Consider the following 18537-nt stretch of genomic DNA (forward strand, 5'->3'; position numbering starts at 1 on the left):
AGAAATTAGGGTTCATACGGTGTCGTATGGATAGTAGTTTTTCCTTCGCTCTATTTGCAAATGGAACAGGAAAGGAAATGACCAGTAGTGGTGCATGGTACCCTTGGCCACGCACCGTACGGTGTGTCTATGTAGATGTACAGTAAATGCAGAACGTAGAATCACGCACGAATTAGTATATGAATGGCAAATTGTCGAGTACGTTTGGTGTGTCAGTCATGTACAGATGTGAGATTTATCAGAATACACGATGAGTCAGAGGACGACAGCAAATTAGCTAAACACTCGTCACTTATAAAAGTTCAGAAGTCTATAAAATATTGTATGGATTGAAATGAGAAAACCTTGTATGTTGTGACTGTTGCAAGGAACCGTACACCAGCACATTCTCACAGAGATGAAAAAAAAATGACCTTCGGGTTTAGTGACAATAGGAAATTTTAGTACTTGTTGCAGAATAGCTAGTCGCAAACGCCTGAATTTGATTATTATCCGACAGATCAAGGCCTTCGGTTTACTTTACGAAGATAGATACTGTTTCTGCACCAACTACGTCGCAACAAAGGAAGATTTGATTTCTTCCTAACGTATCATCCATCACCTTGAAGTAAGTGGCGTTAAGTAGGATTCTTTAGTGGCAATAGGGAATATTAGTACTTGTTTTAAAACAGACAGTCGCAGCCGCCAGAAATTATTAGCCAACAAATCAAGGGTTTGGGTTTACCCCTCGGACAGGGGCAGATAACGTTTCTGCACCAACAACGTCACAGCAAAGGAAGATCTGACTTCTTCCTACTGCATCGTCCAACAACTTGAAGTGAATCGTGGTTGCGTAGAATTTGGATTCGCAAGTTCTACGAAAATAGTGAATGTTAAGAAACAGATAAGGAGATGAAACGGCGACCCACAGAGACTGTATGGGCACACTGCGCGACCCACTACAAAGACCTCATAGTCTGCATAATGGGCAAGACAACCATTGCGATACATTTCGTACCATTAGAATTAAATGAAAGAAAGTAATTTGGAATTTAATTTAATCTGAGACTTTTCGAAATAAATATGTTATTATGTTATGTAACAGGTCACGGTTGCAAAATGTTGGCACGAATTATTTACAGAAGACTGTAAAAACTGGTAGAAGCCGACATCAGGGAAAATCGCGAAAAAATGTAGGAACAAGCGACTCAGTACTGATCCTATTGCTTATCCCAGGAGATAAGTTTTAAGAAGGCAAACCTACGTCTGTAGCACTTATACATATACACAAAGTTTTTGACAATGTTGACTAGACGACATGTTTAGAAATTTTGGCGGTAGCAACAATAAAATACAGAAACCAAAAGGTTATTTACTACAACTTGCACATCAACCACACTGCAGTTATGAGTCGAAAGACATGAAAAGGAAGACGCAATTGAGAAGTGAGTGAGAGACGGTTTAAGGCATGTCGCTGATGTTATTAAGTCTGTAACAATAAAGAAAACCAAGGAGAAATTTGGAACGCAAATTATAGTTCAGGAAGAAGAAATAAAAACTTTAAAGTTTCCCGATGACATTTGTAATTCTGTGGGAGACGGCAAGACTTGGCAGAACAAATGAACAGAATGGATGATGTCTTGAAAAGAGATTGTAAAATAAAAATCAATAAAATTAAAACAAGGGTAATGGAGTGTAATCAATTGAACCGGGCGACACTGAAGGAACTAGATTAGGAAAATGAGAAACTGAAAGTAGTTGATGAGTTTTGTTACTGAGGCAGTAAAATGACTGATGATGGCCAAAGTAGAGAGAATATAAAATTCCGACTGGCAGTAGCGAGGAAAGCGTCTCTGAAAAAGGAATTTGTTAACATCCTATATAAATCTTTTCTGAAAGTATTTGTGTCAAGCGTAGTTTTGTGCGGAAGTGAAAGATCGGCGACGAGTAGTTCAGGCAAGAAGAGAATAGAATGTTTCGAAGTGTGGTGCTATGGAAGACTGCTGAAGATTAGATGGGACAATCGAGTAACAGATAGGGAAGTGTTCAACCGAACTGAGGAGAAAAAAAGATTTATAGCACAACTTGACTAAAAGGAGAAACCGGTTCAGAGAACACATCCCCAGGTGTCAAGGAACTGTCAGATTGGTAACGGAAAGAAATGAGTGTACATGTAGGGGAGAGGGGCAGTAAAAATAGTAGAGGTTAGACTAAGACTCGTATGCAGTAAGCAGGTTAAAAATAATGTAGGTTACGGCAGACACGCAGAGATGAAGAGGCGTGCACAAGATAGATTACGGAGGAGAGCTGCATCAAACCGATCTTCGGAGTGAAAACAACAACGGCAACGGAAACATAATTAACGCATTTTTCCTTCTCTTTCTGACATTTAACTGACCGACTTAGCACTTATACTATTTGCATTTGCTTCTAGGTAGCAAACCAAAGATATAATATCAAATAAGTAAATAAATAGTCACAGACAGAAGTGAATTGAAGTCTGCAAAGGAAATTCGCCTATGGCTCAGAAAAAGATTCAGTTCTGTTGATGTACGAGATGTAACAGCTGTTAGCCACTTCCTTCTTGACACAAGAGAATAGAGCAAAAAATGGTCAAACTATGTCAACAAGAAAGTACACTCACTTTCAGTCTGTCGATCGCTGCTTTTTCATCTGAAAATTGCAGGTTTCAGGCACTGTCGTCTATCTTCACATCATTTTCGTAGCTGCACAGCAGCCCATCCTGCAGAAACACGAGGGTCCTGTCATTCATACCATGTGTAGTATTCATGAAAGTGATAGTGTTTCTGTAACAGGGGCTGCTATTTAATTACGAAATTGATGTGAAGATAAACTACAGTGCCTGAAACCGTTAATCTTGAGATGACAAAACGTCCAGTTTTGAAAAAAATATATATGAATAATATGATTAATACAAGGTGCACTGACACAAAATAACAGTGATGTGTTCAGAGCGACGCCACGGGAAATGACTGGAACGTGTTATAGCAAGCACTGGAAACATTCACATTACGCAGCGCAAGTCAATATCAAGCGATAAGGTCTGGTCTGACGAGAACAGGGTAATCTCAACAGTAGCAGAAAATGGTTCGACAGGTTTAGCATTCGTTACGAATAGGAAGGCAGGACAGAGAGTGAGTTACTGTGAACAGTTCAGTAATAGGGCCTCGCGGGATTAGCCGAGAGGTCTGGGGCGCTGCAGTCATGGACTGTGCGGCTGATCCCGGCCGAGGTTCGAGTCCTCCCTCGGGCATGGGTGTGTGTGTTTGTCCTTCGGATAATTTAGGTTAAGTAGTGTGTAAGCTTAGGGACTGATGACCTTAGCAGTTAAGTCCCATAAGATTTCACACACATTTGAACATTTTTCAGTAATAGGGTTGTTTTCATTAGAATAGAAAGCAAACCAACACCGACATCCATAGTTCATGTATATATGCCAACGACGCAAGCAGAAAACGAAGACAAAGAGAAAGTATATGAGGATATTGAACGAGTAATTCAGTACGTAAAGGGAGATGAAAATCTAATAGTCATGGAGGACGGGAATGCGATTGTAGGGGAAGGAGCAGAAGAAAGGGTTACGGGAGAATATGGGCTTGGAACTAGGAATGAGAGAAGGAAAAGACTAAATGAGTTCTCCAATAAATTTCACCTAGTAATAGTGAATACGCTGTTCAAAAATCACAAGGGATGGAGGTATACTTGGAAAAGGCCGGGAGACATAAGAAGATTCCAGTTAGATTACAACATCAAGAAGATTCCAGTTAGATTACAACATGACCAGCCAGAAAGTCCTAAATCAGATATTGGATTGTAAGGCGTACCAAGGAGACGCTATAAACTCAGATCATAATGTAGTAGTGATGAAGAGTACGCTGAAGTTTAAGAGATTAATCAGGAAGAGCCAATACACAAGGAAGTGGGATACTGAAGTACTAAGGAATAACGAGATACTCTTGAAGTTCCCTAAGGCTGTAGATACTGCGATAATGAATAGCTGAGTAGGCAGTTCAGATGAAAAAGAATGGACATCTCTAAAAAGGGCGATTACAGAAGTTGGAGAGAAAGACGTAGGTAGAAGAAAGGTAACTGCGAAGAAACCATGGGCAACAAAAGAAATACTTCAGTTGATCGATGAAAGAAGGAAGTACAAAAACGTTCAGAGCCATTCAAGAATGTAGCAGTACAAGTCATTTAGGAATGAAACAGGAGGTGCAGGGAAGCTAAGGCGAAATGGTTGCATGCAAAATGTGAAGATATCGAAAAGAAATGATTATCGGAAGGACTCACTTACCGTGTAGAAAAGTCAAAACAACCTTCGTTGAAATTAAAAGCAACGGTGGTAACGTGAAGAGTGCAACGTGAATTCCACTGTTAAGTGCAGAGGACAGAGCATGTGGGTGCAAAAACAGTACAATGAGGGTCCCTATGAGGCGGAGGGCTTGTCTGACGACTAGATAAAAGAAGAAACAGGGGTCGATTTAGGAGAGATAGGGGATCCAGTATTACAATCAGAATTTAGGGGAGCTTTCGAAGGCTTCAAAAGAAATAAACATAGCAGGTGGGACGAATAACGTTCCATTAGAATTTGTAAAATCATTCGAGCAAGTGGCAAGGAAGCGACTGTTCACATTGGTGTGTAGAATGCATGAGACTGACGATATACCATCAGATTTCGGAAAAACATCATCCACAAAATTCCCAAGATTTCAAGAACCGACAAGTGCGGGAATTACCTCACAATCAGCTTAACAGCTCATGCATCCAAATTGCTGATAAGAATAATACACAGAAGAATGGAAAAGAAAACTGAGGATCTCTTAAATGACGATCAGTTTGGCTTTCAGAAAGGTAAAGGCACCAGAGAGGCAATAATGACGTTGCGGTTGATAATGGAAGCGAGACTAAAGAAAAATCAAGACACGTTCATAGGATTTGTCGACATGAAAAAGCGTTAGATAGTGTTAAGTAGTGCATTACGTCCGAAATTATGAGAAATATAGGGGTAAGCTATAGGGAGAGAAGGGTAGTATGCAGCATGTACCAGAACTAAGAAGGAACAGTAAGAGTGGAAGATCAAGAACGAAGTGCACGGATTAAAAAGGCTGTAAGGCAGGGATGCAGGCTCTCCCCCCTGCTGTTCAATCTACACGTAGAAGAAGCAATAATGGAAATAAAAGAAAGGTTCAAGAGCGGGATTAAAATTCGAGGTGAAAGAATATCAATGTTAAGAGTCGTTGCCGACATTACTATACTCAGTCAAAGTGAAGAAAAATTACAGGTTCGGTTGACTGGAATGAACAGTCTAACGAGTATAGGATATGGATTGAGAGTAAATCGAAGAATGACAAAAGTAATGAGAAGTAGCCGAAGCGAGAAGAACGACAGACTTAACATTATAATTGGTTATCACGAAGTAGATGAAGTTGAGGAACTCTGCTACCTAGGCAGCAAAATAACGCTTGATGGACGGAGCGGGGAGGACATCAAAAGCAGAATAGCACTGGCCAAAAGAGCATTTCTGGCCAAGAGAAGTGTACTGGTATCAAACATTGTCTTTCATATAAGGAATAAATTTCTGAGAATGTTCGTTTGGAGAACAGCATTCTATGGCAGTGACACTGTGGGAAAACCGGGACAAAAGAGAGTAGAAGCATTTGAGGTGTGAGGATGAGAGGTGGTCTGTTAAGTCATCAGGGAATAATCACCGTGGTACTATATGGAGCTGTAGAGGGTAAAAACTACAGATGAAAACAGAGATTGGCATACATCCAGCGAATAATTGAGGACGTAGGTTGCAAGTGCTACTCTGAGATGGAGAGGTTGGCACTAGAGAGAAGAAGACTGATGACTCACCAAAAAAAAGTGAATAGTGACGAGAAACATAACAACGAATACATGCTTATTGTGAACGAGTATTGTGTGGAAAACAAAAAGGAAGCCTATCGTTTGGATTCTGATGTTCAGAATGTGACCACGTTTGGGATCTACAAACAGACTAGTCTGAGCATCTAGTTTTGGTGGTACATAAAACTTTACTATGCAATTTTTGAGGCAAGGAATTGATGTGATTGAAAAGGAAAAGATTTGAAGTCATTAAGATATTCAACACGGTTTATTAACATCGCTGTGGAAAACTATGTAAAAAAAAGATTTAAAAAGTTTAAAATTCTGTCCATACAAAACGTAGTGTCTCAATAAAAATAATTGTAACTACAAAAAAATGTGTTTGCTAGATATATGCCAGACAGCAAAAGTAATGCAACGAAAATGTAAAATCGTAGTGTGTTTAACTCATCGTCAACGAATACATCTATGTGAAAATGTTTGTACCTGCCGTCAGGCGCCAAGAAAAAGCGATTGTCAATAGCAAGCAAAAAGTTAAATGAATCCTGGCTCGAATGGAATGTACCGAGGAATTCGCCTTCCCGTAAAATCGAACTCTTAAAACAGCCAAAATTCCGTTAACCATACCTTTGAAAGCCTTGGCAGTTTTCTCGACTGAAGTGCCACACATTTGAATGGTCGCCAACGGATGCGAGGGAGAGTCGGGTTTGGGAGGTGATTGCTGGTTTAATTCGTATCAGCTGTCAGCGGAAAATTCAGCCCAACAAACCGATATGAAGTTATTACGTCTACGCCTTTTGCAACTGTAAGAGGGTCCACTCCACATTACTGCGTTAAAATTCCGCGACGTTTCGACGAGTGTCACTCTCGTCATTCTCTGGCGCCAGAAGTGAAGGTGATGAGAATGACACTCATCGAAACGTCGCCACCTGGACGGAGTTCCAGGAAGATTTCATCAGTGAAAATGTGATTTCCGCAGTGGTGAGGCTGAACCACACAGTCAATCCGTTTGTGCCGGACAATAAAGTATTTTCATAAACGGAAGTGTTGAGAGAGTAGAGTCACGAATCACTGAGGCAGCTAGCAGAGTCGCAGTCGGGTGCCAGGGACGGCAGGTAGATGTGCAGCTGGCGGCGGCGTGGGTTGCAGCAGCGCTCTTCCGACTCCTCCTCCAGGTCCACCTCCAGCGACGGTGGCGGCGTGGGCGACGCGGGCGGCGTCGGAGAAACTGGTGGCGGAGGCGGTGGCTGGCGGCAGCGTGAGCCCCAGGGTGCCAGCGCGCGCCCCGACACCGCAGAGGGCGGCAGCGGCGGCGGCTCCAGTTCCAGGCTCGCCGCGCGCAGGATACGCCGCGGAGGCCGGAGGCGGCCGGTGGGGTGGGCCGCCGCCGGGGGCGGAGGTGTCGGGGGCGGCGTCGGGCCGCGCGACAGCTCCAGCCAGCCTAGCACGCGCTCCGACAGCGGGCCCAGCAGCTCGTCCGCCGCCGGCCCGTCCTCGCAGCAGTCGCTGCCGCTGCTGGTCGACGGAGGCGGCAGGCAGGGATAGCCGCAGCACCCCAGCCGCTGCGGCGCCGCCTCCCGCCGGCTGTGCGGCTTCCTGCGCTGTCGCAGACGCCGGCGCACCGGGGGCGAAACGTCCGCAGTTCTGCCGGCGACGGGATCGGCGTCGACGACTCTTCCCGTGGGCAAGCTCAGCCTGCGGACGCAGGGTGAGGGCTCCACGGTGCCTACGGTGGGCGAGCAGCGCACGGCGGCCTTCCGCGGCTGCGGGGGCGGGGGCGGAGGTCGGCGGTAGCGGCGGCTGTGGGGGGCGGCCGCCGCGGGGTCGTCCGCGGACAGGATGGCGTGCCGCGCGCCGCGCACCCACACCGTGCGAACCACCAGCGGCCGCTGCGACGACGCCCAGTGCGTCGGCATCACTGACGCTGCTCACGTTCCTCTCCACATGCTGCACGTCCAGAACTGAGGCAGGAGCAGGAAATGTCACGAGTAGTTCGTAGCAGACTAAACGATAACAGTAGAGCGAGGTACTGCGACTGGTCGCCGGAGGAGCGGGTGGTTAGCAAAGACGCGTGCGCGGCGCCCGCTGCTACTGGAAGCGGCTGCCGGCCGGTGCCCGCTGCCCGCCACGCGCTGCCGCCACTGCGCATGCGCGCGTCTGCCTCTTCTCAGCTCTGCGAACTTCGACGTCACCGCCGCTGGGGTTTGTAGCAGCTGTCAGTGTACAATGTGGAGATTTGACGGACATAGTTTCTCAGGTATCCTCGGCGTGACTGTCTAATAATGTGCTCCTTATCTACATCTACATGGTTACTCTGCAATTCACACTTAAGTGCCTGGCAGAGGGCTCATCGAACCATTTTCATACTACTTCTCTACCATTCCACTCTCGAATGACGCGTGGGAAAAAGGAACACCTAAATCCTTCCGTTCGAGCTCTGAGTTCTCTTATTTTTTTATGATGATCATTTCTCCCTACGTAGGTGCGTGTCAACAAAATATTTTCGCATTCGGAAGTGAAAGTTGGTGATTCAAAACTCGTAAATCGATCTCGCTGCAACTCCAACTCACATATCATATCAGTGACATACTCACCCCTATTGCGCGATAACACGAAACGGACTGCCCCTCTTTGCACTCTTTCGATGTCCTCCGCCAATCCTACCTGGTAAGCATCCCACACCGCGCAGCAATATTCCAGCAGAGAACGTACAAGTGTAATGTAGGCTCTCTGTTTAGTGGGTTCGTCGCATCTTCTAAGTGTTCTGCCAACAAAGCGCAATCTTTGTTTCGCCTTCCCCACAATATTATCCGTGTGGTCTTTCCAATTTAAGTTGCTCGTAATTGTCATTCCTAGGCATTTTGTCCAATTGACAGCCCTTAGATTTGTGCGACTTATCGTACACCCAAAATTGTACCCACCCCTATTGCGCGATAACACATAACGGACTGCGGATTTCTTTTAGTACCCATGTGGATGACCTCGCACTTTCTTTGCTTAGTGCCAATTGCCACTTTTCGCACCATACAGAAATTCTCTCTAGAACATTTTGTAATTGGAACTGATCGTCTGATGATTTTGTTAGACGGTAAATTACACCATCATCTGCAAACAATCTAAGGGGGCTGCTCAGATTATCATCTAGATCATTTATGTAAATCAGGAACAGCAGAGGGCCTATAACACTACCTTGTGGAACGCCAGATACCACTTCTGTTCTACTCGATGATTTACCGTCTATCATTACAAACTGTGACCTCTCTGAGAGGAAATCACGAATCCAGCCGCACAACTGAGACGATACTCCATATGCACGCAATTTGATTAATATTCGCTTGTGAGGAACGGCATCAAAAGCCTTCCGAAAATCTAGGAACACGGAATCGATCTGAGATCCCTTGTCGACAGCATTCATTACTACATGGGAATAAACAGCTAGCTGTGTTGCACAAGAACGATATTTTCTGAATCAGTGTTGGTTATATATCAATAAGTCGTTTTCTTCAAGGTGATTCATAATGTTCGAGTATAGTATATGCTCCAAAATTCTGCTGCAAATTGAAGTCAGTGATATGGGTCTTTAATTCAATGGGTTACTCCTATTTACATTCTTGAATATTGGTGTGACCTGTGCTAATTTCGAGTCTTTAGGAAGAGACCTTTCGTCAAGTGAGCGGTTGTATATGATTGCTAAGAAAGGCGCTATTGTGTCTGCATACTCTGAAAGGAACCTGATTGGTATACCACCTGGACCGGAAGACTTACCTTTGTTAAATAATTTGTGTTGTTTCGCAACACCTAAGATATCTACTTTCATGTTACTCATGTTAACAACTGGTCTGGTTTAGAATTCGGGAATATTTACTTCATTTTCTTTCGTGAAGGAATTGCGGAAAACTGTATTTAGTAACTCCACTTTAGTTGTTGATTCAATTTTATGCACATTGGTTCTGCCAAGCCAGTTTTTTCATGTGCTCGAGACACATCACCAGTCACAAACAAACTACATGGTCCACAGAGCTCAAACTAAGTCATCAAGGCTGGATATACGCATAAGCCAGGCAGTCCGGGCTTAGGGGGTAGAGAGGAAAGGGGTGGCCGATAGACCTCGATCGGAGCAAGCATTTTCGGCATACCTGATAATAAATAATAATGGTTCAAATGGCTCTGAGCACTATGGGACTTTACATCTGTGGTCATCAGTCCCCTAGAACTTAGAACTACTTAAACCTGTAGCCCTGTGTTCACTAATGCCTACATCTGTTTTGATGCTCGTTATTAGCTCAGTAGCCCATGTAGCTAATCATTTCGTGTATTGTATAAATTCACATCGTCATCGTTTAGCCAGTTAACTGTAAATCAGTGTCAGAAATGTGCTGTCAAGAAGATTATGGAACGTCCTCTCCTCAACTTTGTCAAAGTGAACTAGTGAGAAGGGGGATGGGATCATAAAAACGGTTCAAATGGCTCTGAGCACTTAACTTCTGAGGTCATCAGTCCCCTATAACTTAGAACTACTTAAACCTAACTAACCTAAGGACATCACACACATCCATGCCCGAGGCAGGATTCGAACCTGCGACCGTAGCGGTCACGCGGTCCCTGACTGAAGCGCCTAGAACCGCACGGCCATACCGGCCGGCCATAAATAATAATAATGACAGTAATGATAATGATAAGGATAACAGTTGTATGTAATATGAAAATCAGGAACACTGTCGCTAGCACAGCGTTTGGACTGTTGTTCATTTTGGTTATACAGCGACTGTTAATGCCGCTGGTCATAAGTGCTTTATAGTTATGGTGCGCATCGACTCGTGTGCAACTTGAAATTGCTTTGGTTTTCAGTTGTCATCAATGCACATGTCTCCAACTAGACTTTTTTCTATTTTTAAAGTCGCGGTGACTGGCGTGAATGAACAAAATGGTGCAAAAAATAGGAAAGAAACTATTCAACGAAATAAAGATTAATGTTGTTCAAGCTAAAATGTTCAGCGTAGATTTTTGTAAGCGTGATTCTGGACTACTCGACCGGATTTAGGAATGAATTGAAATTTCATCACCATTTAACGAAAGCACTGGTGACGGTGAAATGTGTTTCAACAGACATGCTAAGAGTCAGGAGGGGAAGCTACATAGTCCTTAGCGTTGATGCTGAAGAGGGATTAAAGAAGGGAACTTGTGATGACAGCATGGTGCAGAAAGGGGGGGGGTGGAGGAGGAGGAGTATGGGGAAGAGAAGAAGGGGCGTTGCCGTCAGTAAATCCGACCCTGACTCTGCAGTGCCGTGCAAAATTATATGCACACTCCTGACACGAAAACCTTACATTTGCGTTAAGCTTGGTGAGTTATCAGCATGAGCAAGCCGCGTCTACCCACACGTCAGGCAAGGTACCACCCCGCGCACATATGTCTCGCGAAATAATCACGACGAGGAAATCAGGTTAAGAGTTGGTACGGAGTGTCAGTCGTTCTTTCCACGTATCACTCGCGAATGGAAAAGCGAACAGGTAATAAGGTGGTCGTACCAGAAGTACCCTCCAACGCAACGTAAAGTAGCTAAGGGAGTACAGATGCAGACTGGCCGACTGAGTGATTTAACGGGAACATTTCAATTAATGAATTCATCATTCTATAGAAATGATTTTTCAAATAATTTAAAAAAATTATGTTGCCCATAAATCTAGATAATTTAAAATAATGATAATGCATTTTATAAAGTCAACTATAGCGGCTATTTCTTAATGATTACCGGTTTCTTTTAGCTACTTTCAATCAATAGTAGTTGCAGAGCAACCAGTCAGTTTCAGCACCTGTACACGGCGGTCACAAATCACCTTGGTAACGGTGTGTATAGTAGCGCCAGTTCATTGGTTGCTCCGTAAATCATATGACTCACTTTACTCTACAAGCCAAGGGAATATCATGTCTTTATATTGCTTGTTACTAACAGTCTGGTGGCATGTGTTACCACATGTGGATAAACCGAAAGACATTGATTCCCTCCGAAGAACTGCCGAGTTAGCCGCCAACGACGACTTCGGGCAAACGTATCAGTAATTTCAAGAGAGCTGAGTAGAAATGTGTATCTACACCATAACAATTTAGATTGATAATAGGTTAAAAATTTACATTCCTTTGTTACTCCAATGACTACCCTTGTTTTCTGGAACTTGATTTGCCACTCCACACGTATATACTACTCCCAAGTGGTCTTAAAGTCTATATGACACTCAAAATTTTCAACTGATTTACACAGAGAGACAAAACAACAGTTGTCTAACCCGCTGTTGCCCGCACCGAAACTGAGTTTATTGTGCGGTTTCTCTCCCTTTCGTTCTAGTAAAGACAGTCAGCAGCCTGAAACAGTCGTGGGAGACCCTTTACTATTTCTTTGTCAGACACAATTTCTGCAACCCTCACGATATTCTCCCGCCGTACACTTTAGAAAAGAGTTGCCGTAGGTCACTGAGATACTCAATTCACCTGTCAATCACACATTGCGATATTTATGTTCATGAAATTCGCGCTACTCGCTAGACTGAATGAAGTTTCGCACGTACCACATATTAGGTTTTTTACTCCGTCGTTGCGTGTGTGGCAAGCCGCTGCACAACGTGAAGAGCCATACGCTGGACATCGTCAGTTTATTATTCCACAGCTCGTTGTTGTTTTCTCAGATTGCTGCATTTCCAACGTTAATTTGCTTATATTTTTGTCGCTTCATCAGTTCCAAAAAGAAGTCATGTCAATTCTATAACAATTCACACTTTCCACTTCCCTTAATGTCTGGTCTGTCGCTTAGTAGTCTTGTTTTTATGAAACTACATCTACATGACTATTCTCCAAATCATAGTTAAGTGCCTGGTAGAGGATTCATCGAACCACCTTCACACTAATTCCCCATTATTCTAGTCTGTAACAGAGAGCGGAAAGAACCAACACTTATGTCTTTCCGTGCGAGTTCTCATTTTCCTTATTTTATTATGACGATCGTTTCTCCCTATATAGGTCGACGTCAACTAAATACTTTCACATTCGGAGGAGAAAGTTGGTGATTGAAACTTCGTGAAAAGATCCCGCCGCAACAAAAATCGCCATTGCGTTAATGATCTCCACGCCAAATCCTGTATCACGTCCATGACACTCTGTCCCTTATTTCTGTTGCATATTCTAAGCGTCCTGTCAATAAAACGCAGCTTTGGTTCTTCCGCACAACGTTTTCTATACGTTATTTCGAATTAAAGGTGTCCGTAATTGCACTTTCTGGGTATTTAGTAGTATTTACAGCCTTTATGGATTGATTGTGTAATCGAAGTTAAAGAATTCGTTTTAACACTCATGTGGATGACCTCACGCTTTTCATCATTTAGGTTCAATTGCCAATTTTCGCACCAAACATATATCTTATGTAAATCGTTTTGCAGTTTGTTCCGAACTTCTGATGACTTTACTAGATGATGGACGACAGCATCATCTGCAAATAACCAAAGACGGCTGCTCAGATTGTCTCCTAAATCGTTTGTATAGCTACGGAACCGCAGAAGGCCTATAACACTACCTAGGGGAATGCGAGAAATCACTTCTGTTTTACTCGATGACTTTCCGTCAGTTACTTCAAATGGTTCAAATGGCTCTGAGCACTATGGGGCTTAACGTCTATGGTCATCAGTCCCCTAGAACTTAGAACTACTTAAACCTAACTAACCTAAGTACATCACACAAGACCCAGTCATCACGAGGCAGAGAAAATCCCTGACCTCGCCGGGAATCGAACCCGGGAACCCGGGCGTGGGAAGCGAGAACGCTACCGCACTACCACGAGCTGCGGACCCGTTAGTTACTACCAACTATGATTGCTCTCACAGGAAATCACGAATCCATTCGCATAATTGAGACTATATTCCATAAGCACGCAATTTGATTATTAGCCGCTTGTGAGGTACGGTGTCAAAAGCCATTTGGAAATGTAGAAACACGGAACCAGTTTTAAATCCCTTTCGATAGCCCTCAGCACTTCGTGCGACTAAAGAGCTAATTGTGTTTCACAAGAACGATGTTTCCTAATCCGTGTGCCGGCCGCGGTGGCCGTGCGGTTCTGGCGCTGCAGTCCGAAACCGCGGGACTGCTAGGTCGCAGGTTCGAATCCTGCCTCGGGCATGGGTGTGTGTGATGTCCTTAGGTTAGTTAGGTTCAAGTAGTTCTAGGTTCTAGGGGACTTATGACCTAAGATGTTGAGTCCCATAGTGCTCAGAGCCATTTGAACCATTTTTGAACCTAATCCGTGTTGACTGTATGTCAATAGACCGTTCTCTTCGACATAATTCATAAATTTCGAACACAATATAGGTTTCAAAATTCTACAGCATTTCGACGTTAATGATATGGGCGTCTAATTTATTGGGTTACTCCTGTTGCTTGTGTTGAACATTGGTGTGGCCTGAGCAGCTTTCCAATCTTTGGGTACGGATCTTTCGTCGAGCTACCGGCTGTATATGATTGTTAAGTATGGAGCTATTGCATAAGCATACTCTGAAAGAAACCAAGTTGGTATTCAGTATGGACCGGAAGACTTGCATTTGTTAAGTGATTTAAGCTGCTTCACTACTCCGAGGCTATCTGCTTCTAAGTTACTCATGTTGGCAGCTGTCCTTGATTCGAATTCTGGAACGTTTGCTTCGCCTTCTTTGGTGAAGGTATTTCGGAAGGCCGAGTTTAGTAACTCTGCTGTGGTAGTCCTGTCATCGATACTGTTTCCATTGCTATAGCGCATTGAAAGCATTGATTGTGTCATAACAGTAGCGTACTTTACATACGACCGGAATCTCTCTGGAATTTCTCGCAGGCACCGAGGCAAATCTTCGTTGGGGAAAATATTATAAGCATCTCGCGTTGAAGCCCGAGCAAAATTTCGAGCTTCTGTAAAAGGTCGCCTGTCTTGTGAATACTAGGTTCTTTCAGATTTGGCATCCTTTTTTCATTGTTTATGCAATGGTTTTCGACCTTTTTTTAGTACCATGGGGAATCAGCTCCGTCTTCTGTTAGTTTATTTGATATAAGTCTCTCAGTTGCTGTCCATAGTATTTCTTTGAATTCAAGCGACATCTGCTCTACACTTATATTGTTAATTTGGAAGGCGTAAATCGAATTTTTATCTGCTTTTTTGAGTATATGTATTTTTCGTTTATTTTAGTTGGATTTGGGAGTTATGGTATTCAGGCCGGTGTCTTCACCAGACTGCGAGGTCGCAAGCTGAAGCAGTGCTATTTTTATGATTATTTAGATGTCGACAAGACGAAGAGAAAAGAAAAAATTGGAATATTTCTACCAGTTAATTTTATCTCATTTCAAAATCGATATATAAGATCAAGTTATGGGATCTCCTTTTAATAGATTAGTCAAACGTATGCTTAAGTTATAGAACAAGCCGTGTAACGATAATACTACAGAACATTTATAGTAATATCAAAGAATATGCAATCCTGGGTGCAGCATCTTCATACCCCCATGACGTTTTCACTATTCAACCGCTATATCATTAGCCTAAAGAAGACTATACTATCTGAAGCACAACGATTGACCGTCACTTTTGCTACTGACAGTTCCAGAAATAAATAATAGTGCAAAACGTTCTTTCATTTCGTAACAATGTATATTTTCATTATACAAACAATAATGATTTCTAGAACTGTACTGTCTAAGGTGTTTCACACTGTTTATGTAGAAGAAACTTGGAAAAGAACTACGACATTCCGCTGTTATTGTTAGTAAAATATATAATTTATTGCATTCATTTGCAGCTGAGTTGTTAGAACGCAGGTAACTTGTATTCGTCCCTCCTCACCTAGCCGGCCGGTGTGGCCGAGCGGTTCTAGGCGCTTCAGTTCGGAACCGTGCGACCGCTATGGTGGCGGGTTCGAATCCTGCCTGGGGCATGGATATGTGAGCTGTCCTTACATTAGTTAGATTTACGTAGTTCTAAGTTCTAGGGGACTGATGACCTCGGACGTTAAGTCCCATAGTGCTCAGAGCCATTTGAGCCATTTGAACCTCTTCACCTACATTAAAAGTTTTCCTTACAAAAGGTAAATTTCTCATAATGACCTTCTCATATCACTCTGGATCTCACTACGGTGTTATTCTGCGCGATTCTTCGTAACCAGGTGCCACTGGCATCGGTATTTGTTTTTCAGGAAAGGGAAAGAACAAGTACCGAATCTTGTAATCTGTTTGCGGTAATCACACAGAAGAAAAAAATGTGCTCTGCTGGAATTTTACAGTAGCCGCTTATTATGCCTTTGCCCTTACATTCCGGCCCCGAACTGAGCTCCACAGTACTAGGTATTTTCTATCGTTCCCAGTTACTACATTACTTGAAACAACAGATCAAACGACACCAACACTTCTACTTTTAATACTTCGCAGTAACGGAAAATGTTAGTGGTAGTCTGTACATCTATAGTCCGCTTTCCTCCGGGGAGAATGCAAGCAAACACAAGCGCATTGGCAGACAATTCACCGATATTCGCAACCATTCGCTTGTATCTGTGAACAAGCGGTTACGCTAGAGGGTACGGAAGAGAACACGACGTAATGAACAGAGCTATGAGCGCTGCTTTATTGTTTTTTGGTGCTAATAATTAGCACACAGAATACGACACTGTATATAAGGGGCAGTCAAATGAAAACGAGACATATGAAAAATAATAAGTAAACTGTTTATTGTTTCAAAAGTAAACGCCATAGCCGTTAACACATTTTGCCCACTGTGAGGCAACACTTATGAGCGTGCCCACAGGTTGCGTAGGTTGTTTAGAACGCTGCAGAGGTTTCCCTAGGAAGCCCTTACTCATCCTCCATACAGTCCATCTCTCCCAATGCGATTTTCATAGTTTTGGAGCCCTGAAGAAAGACATTCGTGATCATTGATTTACGACGGACGAAGAAATGCACATCTGGGTGCAATCACGGTTCCATAGGCAACTGCAAGCATTTTCCCATGAAGGCACTGACCGTCTTGTCTCACAATGGGATAAGCGTATTAAACCCTACTGGGGTTACTTTTGAAATAATAAAGAATTCACTTACTTTTTTTTATCTGCCTCGTTTTCATTTGACTCCCCTTGAAGTTATAGCCACAGTGCAAAACTTTGACATTCAGAGACGATTATTTTGCATGGGCAGTGCACAGGTTTTGACGAAGTCAGAAAATGGAGTAGGACAGGAAGAATTTAGGTGTCTCAGGTCATGCGTAAACGTGGAATACATGGAGGTAATTCACTTAACACTGAATTTCAGCTCCAACTTTTCATAGATATATTCCAGTTCTTTGCATACACATCGGTTGACGCATATCGGTAGATTCTCGTTATAACTGAGGAGGAGATTTAAAAGTTTAAGACCAATTACGCACAACCAACGTAACCTGAACAAAGGCTAGCATTTACTCCGGTTATTTGCAACTGGAGACAATTACGTTAGTTATTGTTTCGCATTTCAGTGTCTGCTACACATCAGATACTTTCTTATGTTTGCAGTGACATATGAGAAGAACTTCAAGGGTTTTATTTAAGCACGTGGAGGAAAAATAATGTGGATAAAATATAATTAATGAACTGTCAAATTAGGTACGACCTGTCACATTGGCCACTTGATAAAATCGGCTATATACGAATTGTTGGTTCGGGTCAGATAGTATGGCCCTGCGTAAACCGTTTTTAATTATCATCAAACGTCTCTGACACAGCAGTGATACATCAGCCATATAATTACAGATATTATGAACGTAGTCAATGAGAATGATCATGTCTTTAGTATATTTTTAATTTCAATCGTCATAATAGGTATATTTTCTCACTTTCTTACTTTCAAGGAAATTTATTGTACCTTTCACTTTTAGAAAAAAGAATTACGAAGCTTGTACTTATTCACTCCACTCCCTGCCTGATGCCAGAAGTTAAATAATTTATCCTCTTACTCATGCTCTCATTAGGATCTTTGAGTGCTTCAAAAATTTTCAACCAATCATACTTATTTTCCTTCGGTATTTGTGATATGGATCTCTTGGATCCCACAAGCACCTATGATCTATGTATTCTTCTGTCAGCTTCATTACACATACCACACCATCGCGAACGCAACTGATTTCAATAAGAACGGAAGTAGACGAGATAGTACAGGAAACATCTGTGTACTGCTACAGCCGAAGCGGAGACGACAAGAACTTTCGTTTGACCGTTCGCTAAGGGATCGAGGACCAACAGTACTAGAGTGTACAAAAGTGAATGCGATCGAACATGACCGAATACCGTTTGTTCACGTGCGCCTAGCGTTTACACCAGAGAAAAGCGTAATTCGCTGTCGCACGTTCGCTTCTGTCCACTTCCTCTCAAGCGGGCCTTGTCAGCGAAAATGTGTTTTCGATTGCATAGTTATAATCCACATCGAGCGATAAACGATCAGATAGTTAGGTCTTCTAAATCCCTAGTTAAGTAATGGACACCAGATTCTAGGACTTGGATAGTTCCTTTTGCTTTCCTGTTCCTCACAATCCATTTTACAATTCCTGATAGTGAAAAAAGTATATCACCCCCTACCTGCTTCTGAATGTAATTAAACAAAGTTAATTTATTTTTTTTCGGAAAGCCATTCGTCTCTCACTAAATGTGTTAGTGTGTGGCAGCTTATAAA

At 42.9% G+C, this 18537-nt stretch overlaps 1 protein-coding gene across 1 annotated transcript; it reads right to left on the reverse strand.

Moving 5' to 3' along the window:
- Nucleotides 1-6908: 6908 nt before the first annotated feature.
- LOC126188525 (uncharacterized) lies at nucleotides 6909-7763 on the reverse strand. Its single transcript, XM_049930161.1, has 2 exons — nucleotides 7684-7763; nucleotides 6909-7542 (listed from the first exon to the last, which is right to left on the reverse strand). The coding sequence occupies exons 1-2, from the start codon at nucleotides 7761-7763 to the stop codon at nucleotides 6909-6911; spliced, it is 714 nt and encodes a 237-aa protein (XP_049786118.1).
- Nucleotides 7764-18537: the final 10774 nt, after the last annotated feature.

The sequence above is a fragment of the Schistocerca cancellata genome, chromosome 1 (assembly GCF_023864275.1).
Source record: "Schistocerca cancellata isolate TAMUIC-IGC-003103 chromosome 1, iqSchCanc2.1, whole genome shotgun sequence".
NCBI lineage: Eukaryota > Metazoa > Arthropoda > Insecta > Orthoptera > Acrididae > Schistocerca > Schistocerca cancellata.

What these genes read in the sequence shown, in the direction of transcription:
- LOC126188525 (XM_049930161.1), bottom strand. Translation starts at nt 7,763, where the DNA reads ATGCCGACGCACTGGGCGTCGTCGCAGCGGCCGCTGGTGGTTCGCACG. An exon ending in GGCGCGCGGCACGCCATCCT is followed by an intron (nt 7,543 to 7,683) that starts GTCCGCGGACGA and finishes CTGCGTCCGCAG; the next exon opens with GCTGAGCTTGCCCACGGGAA.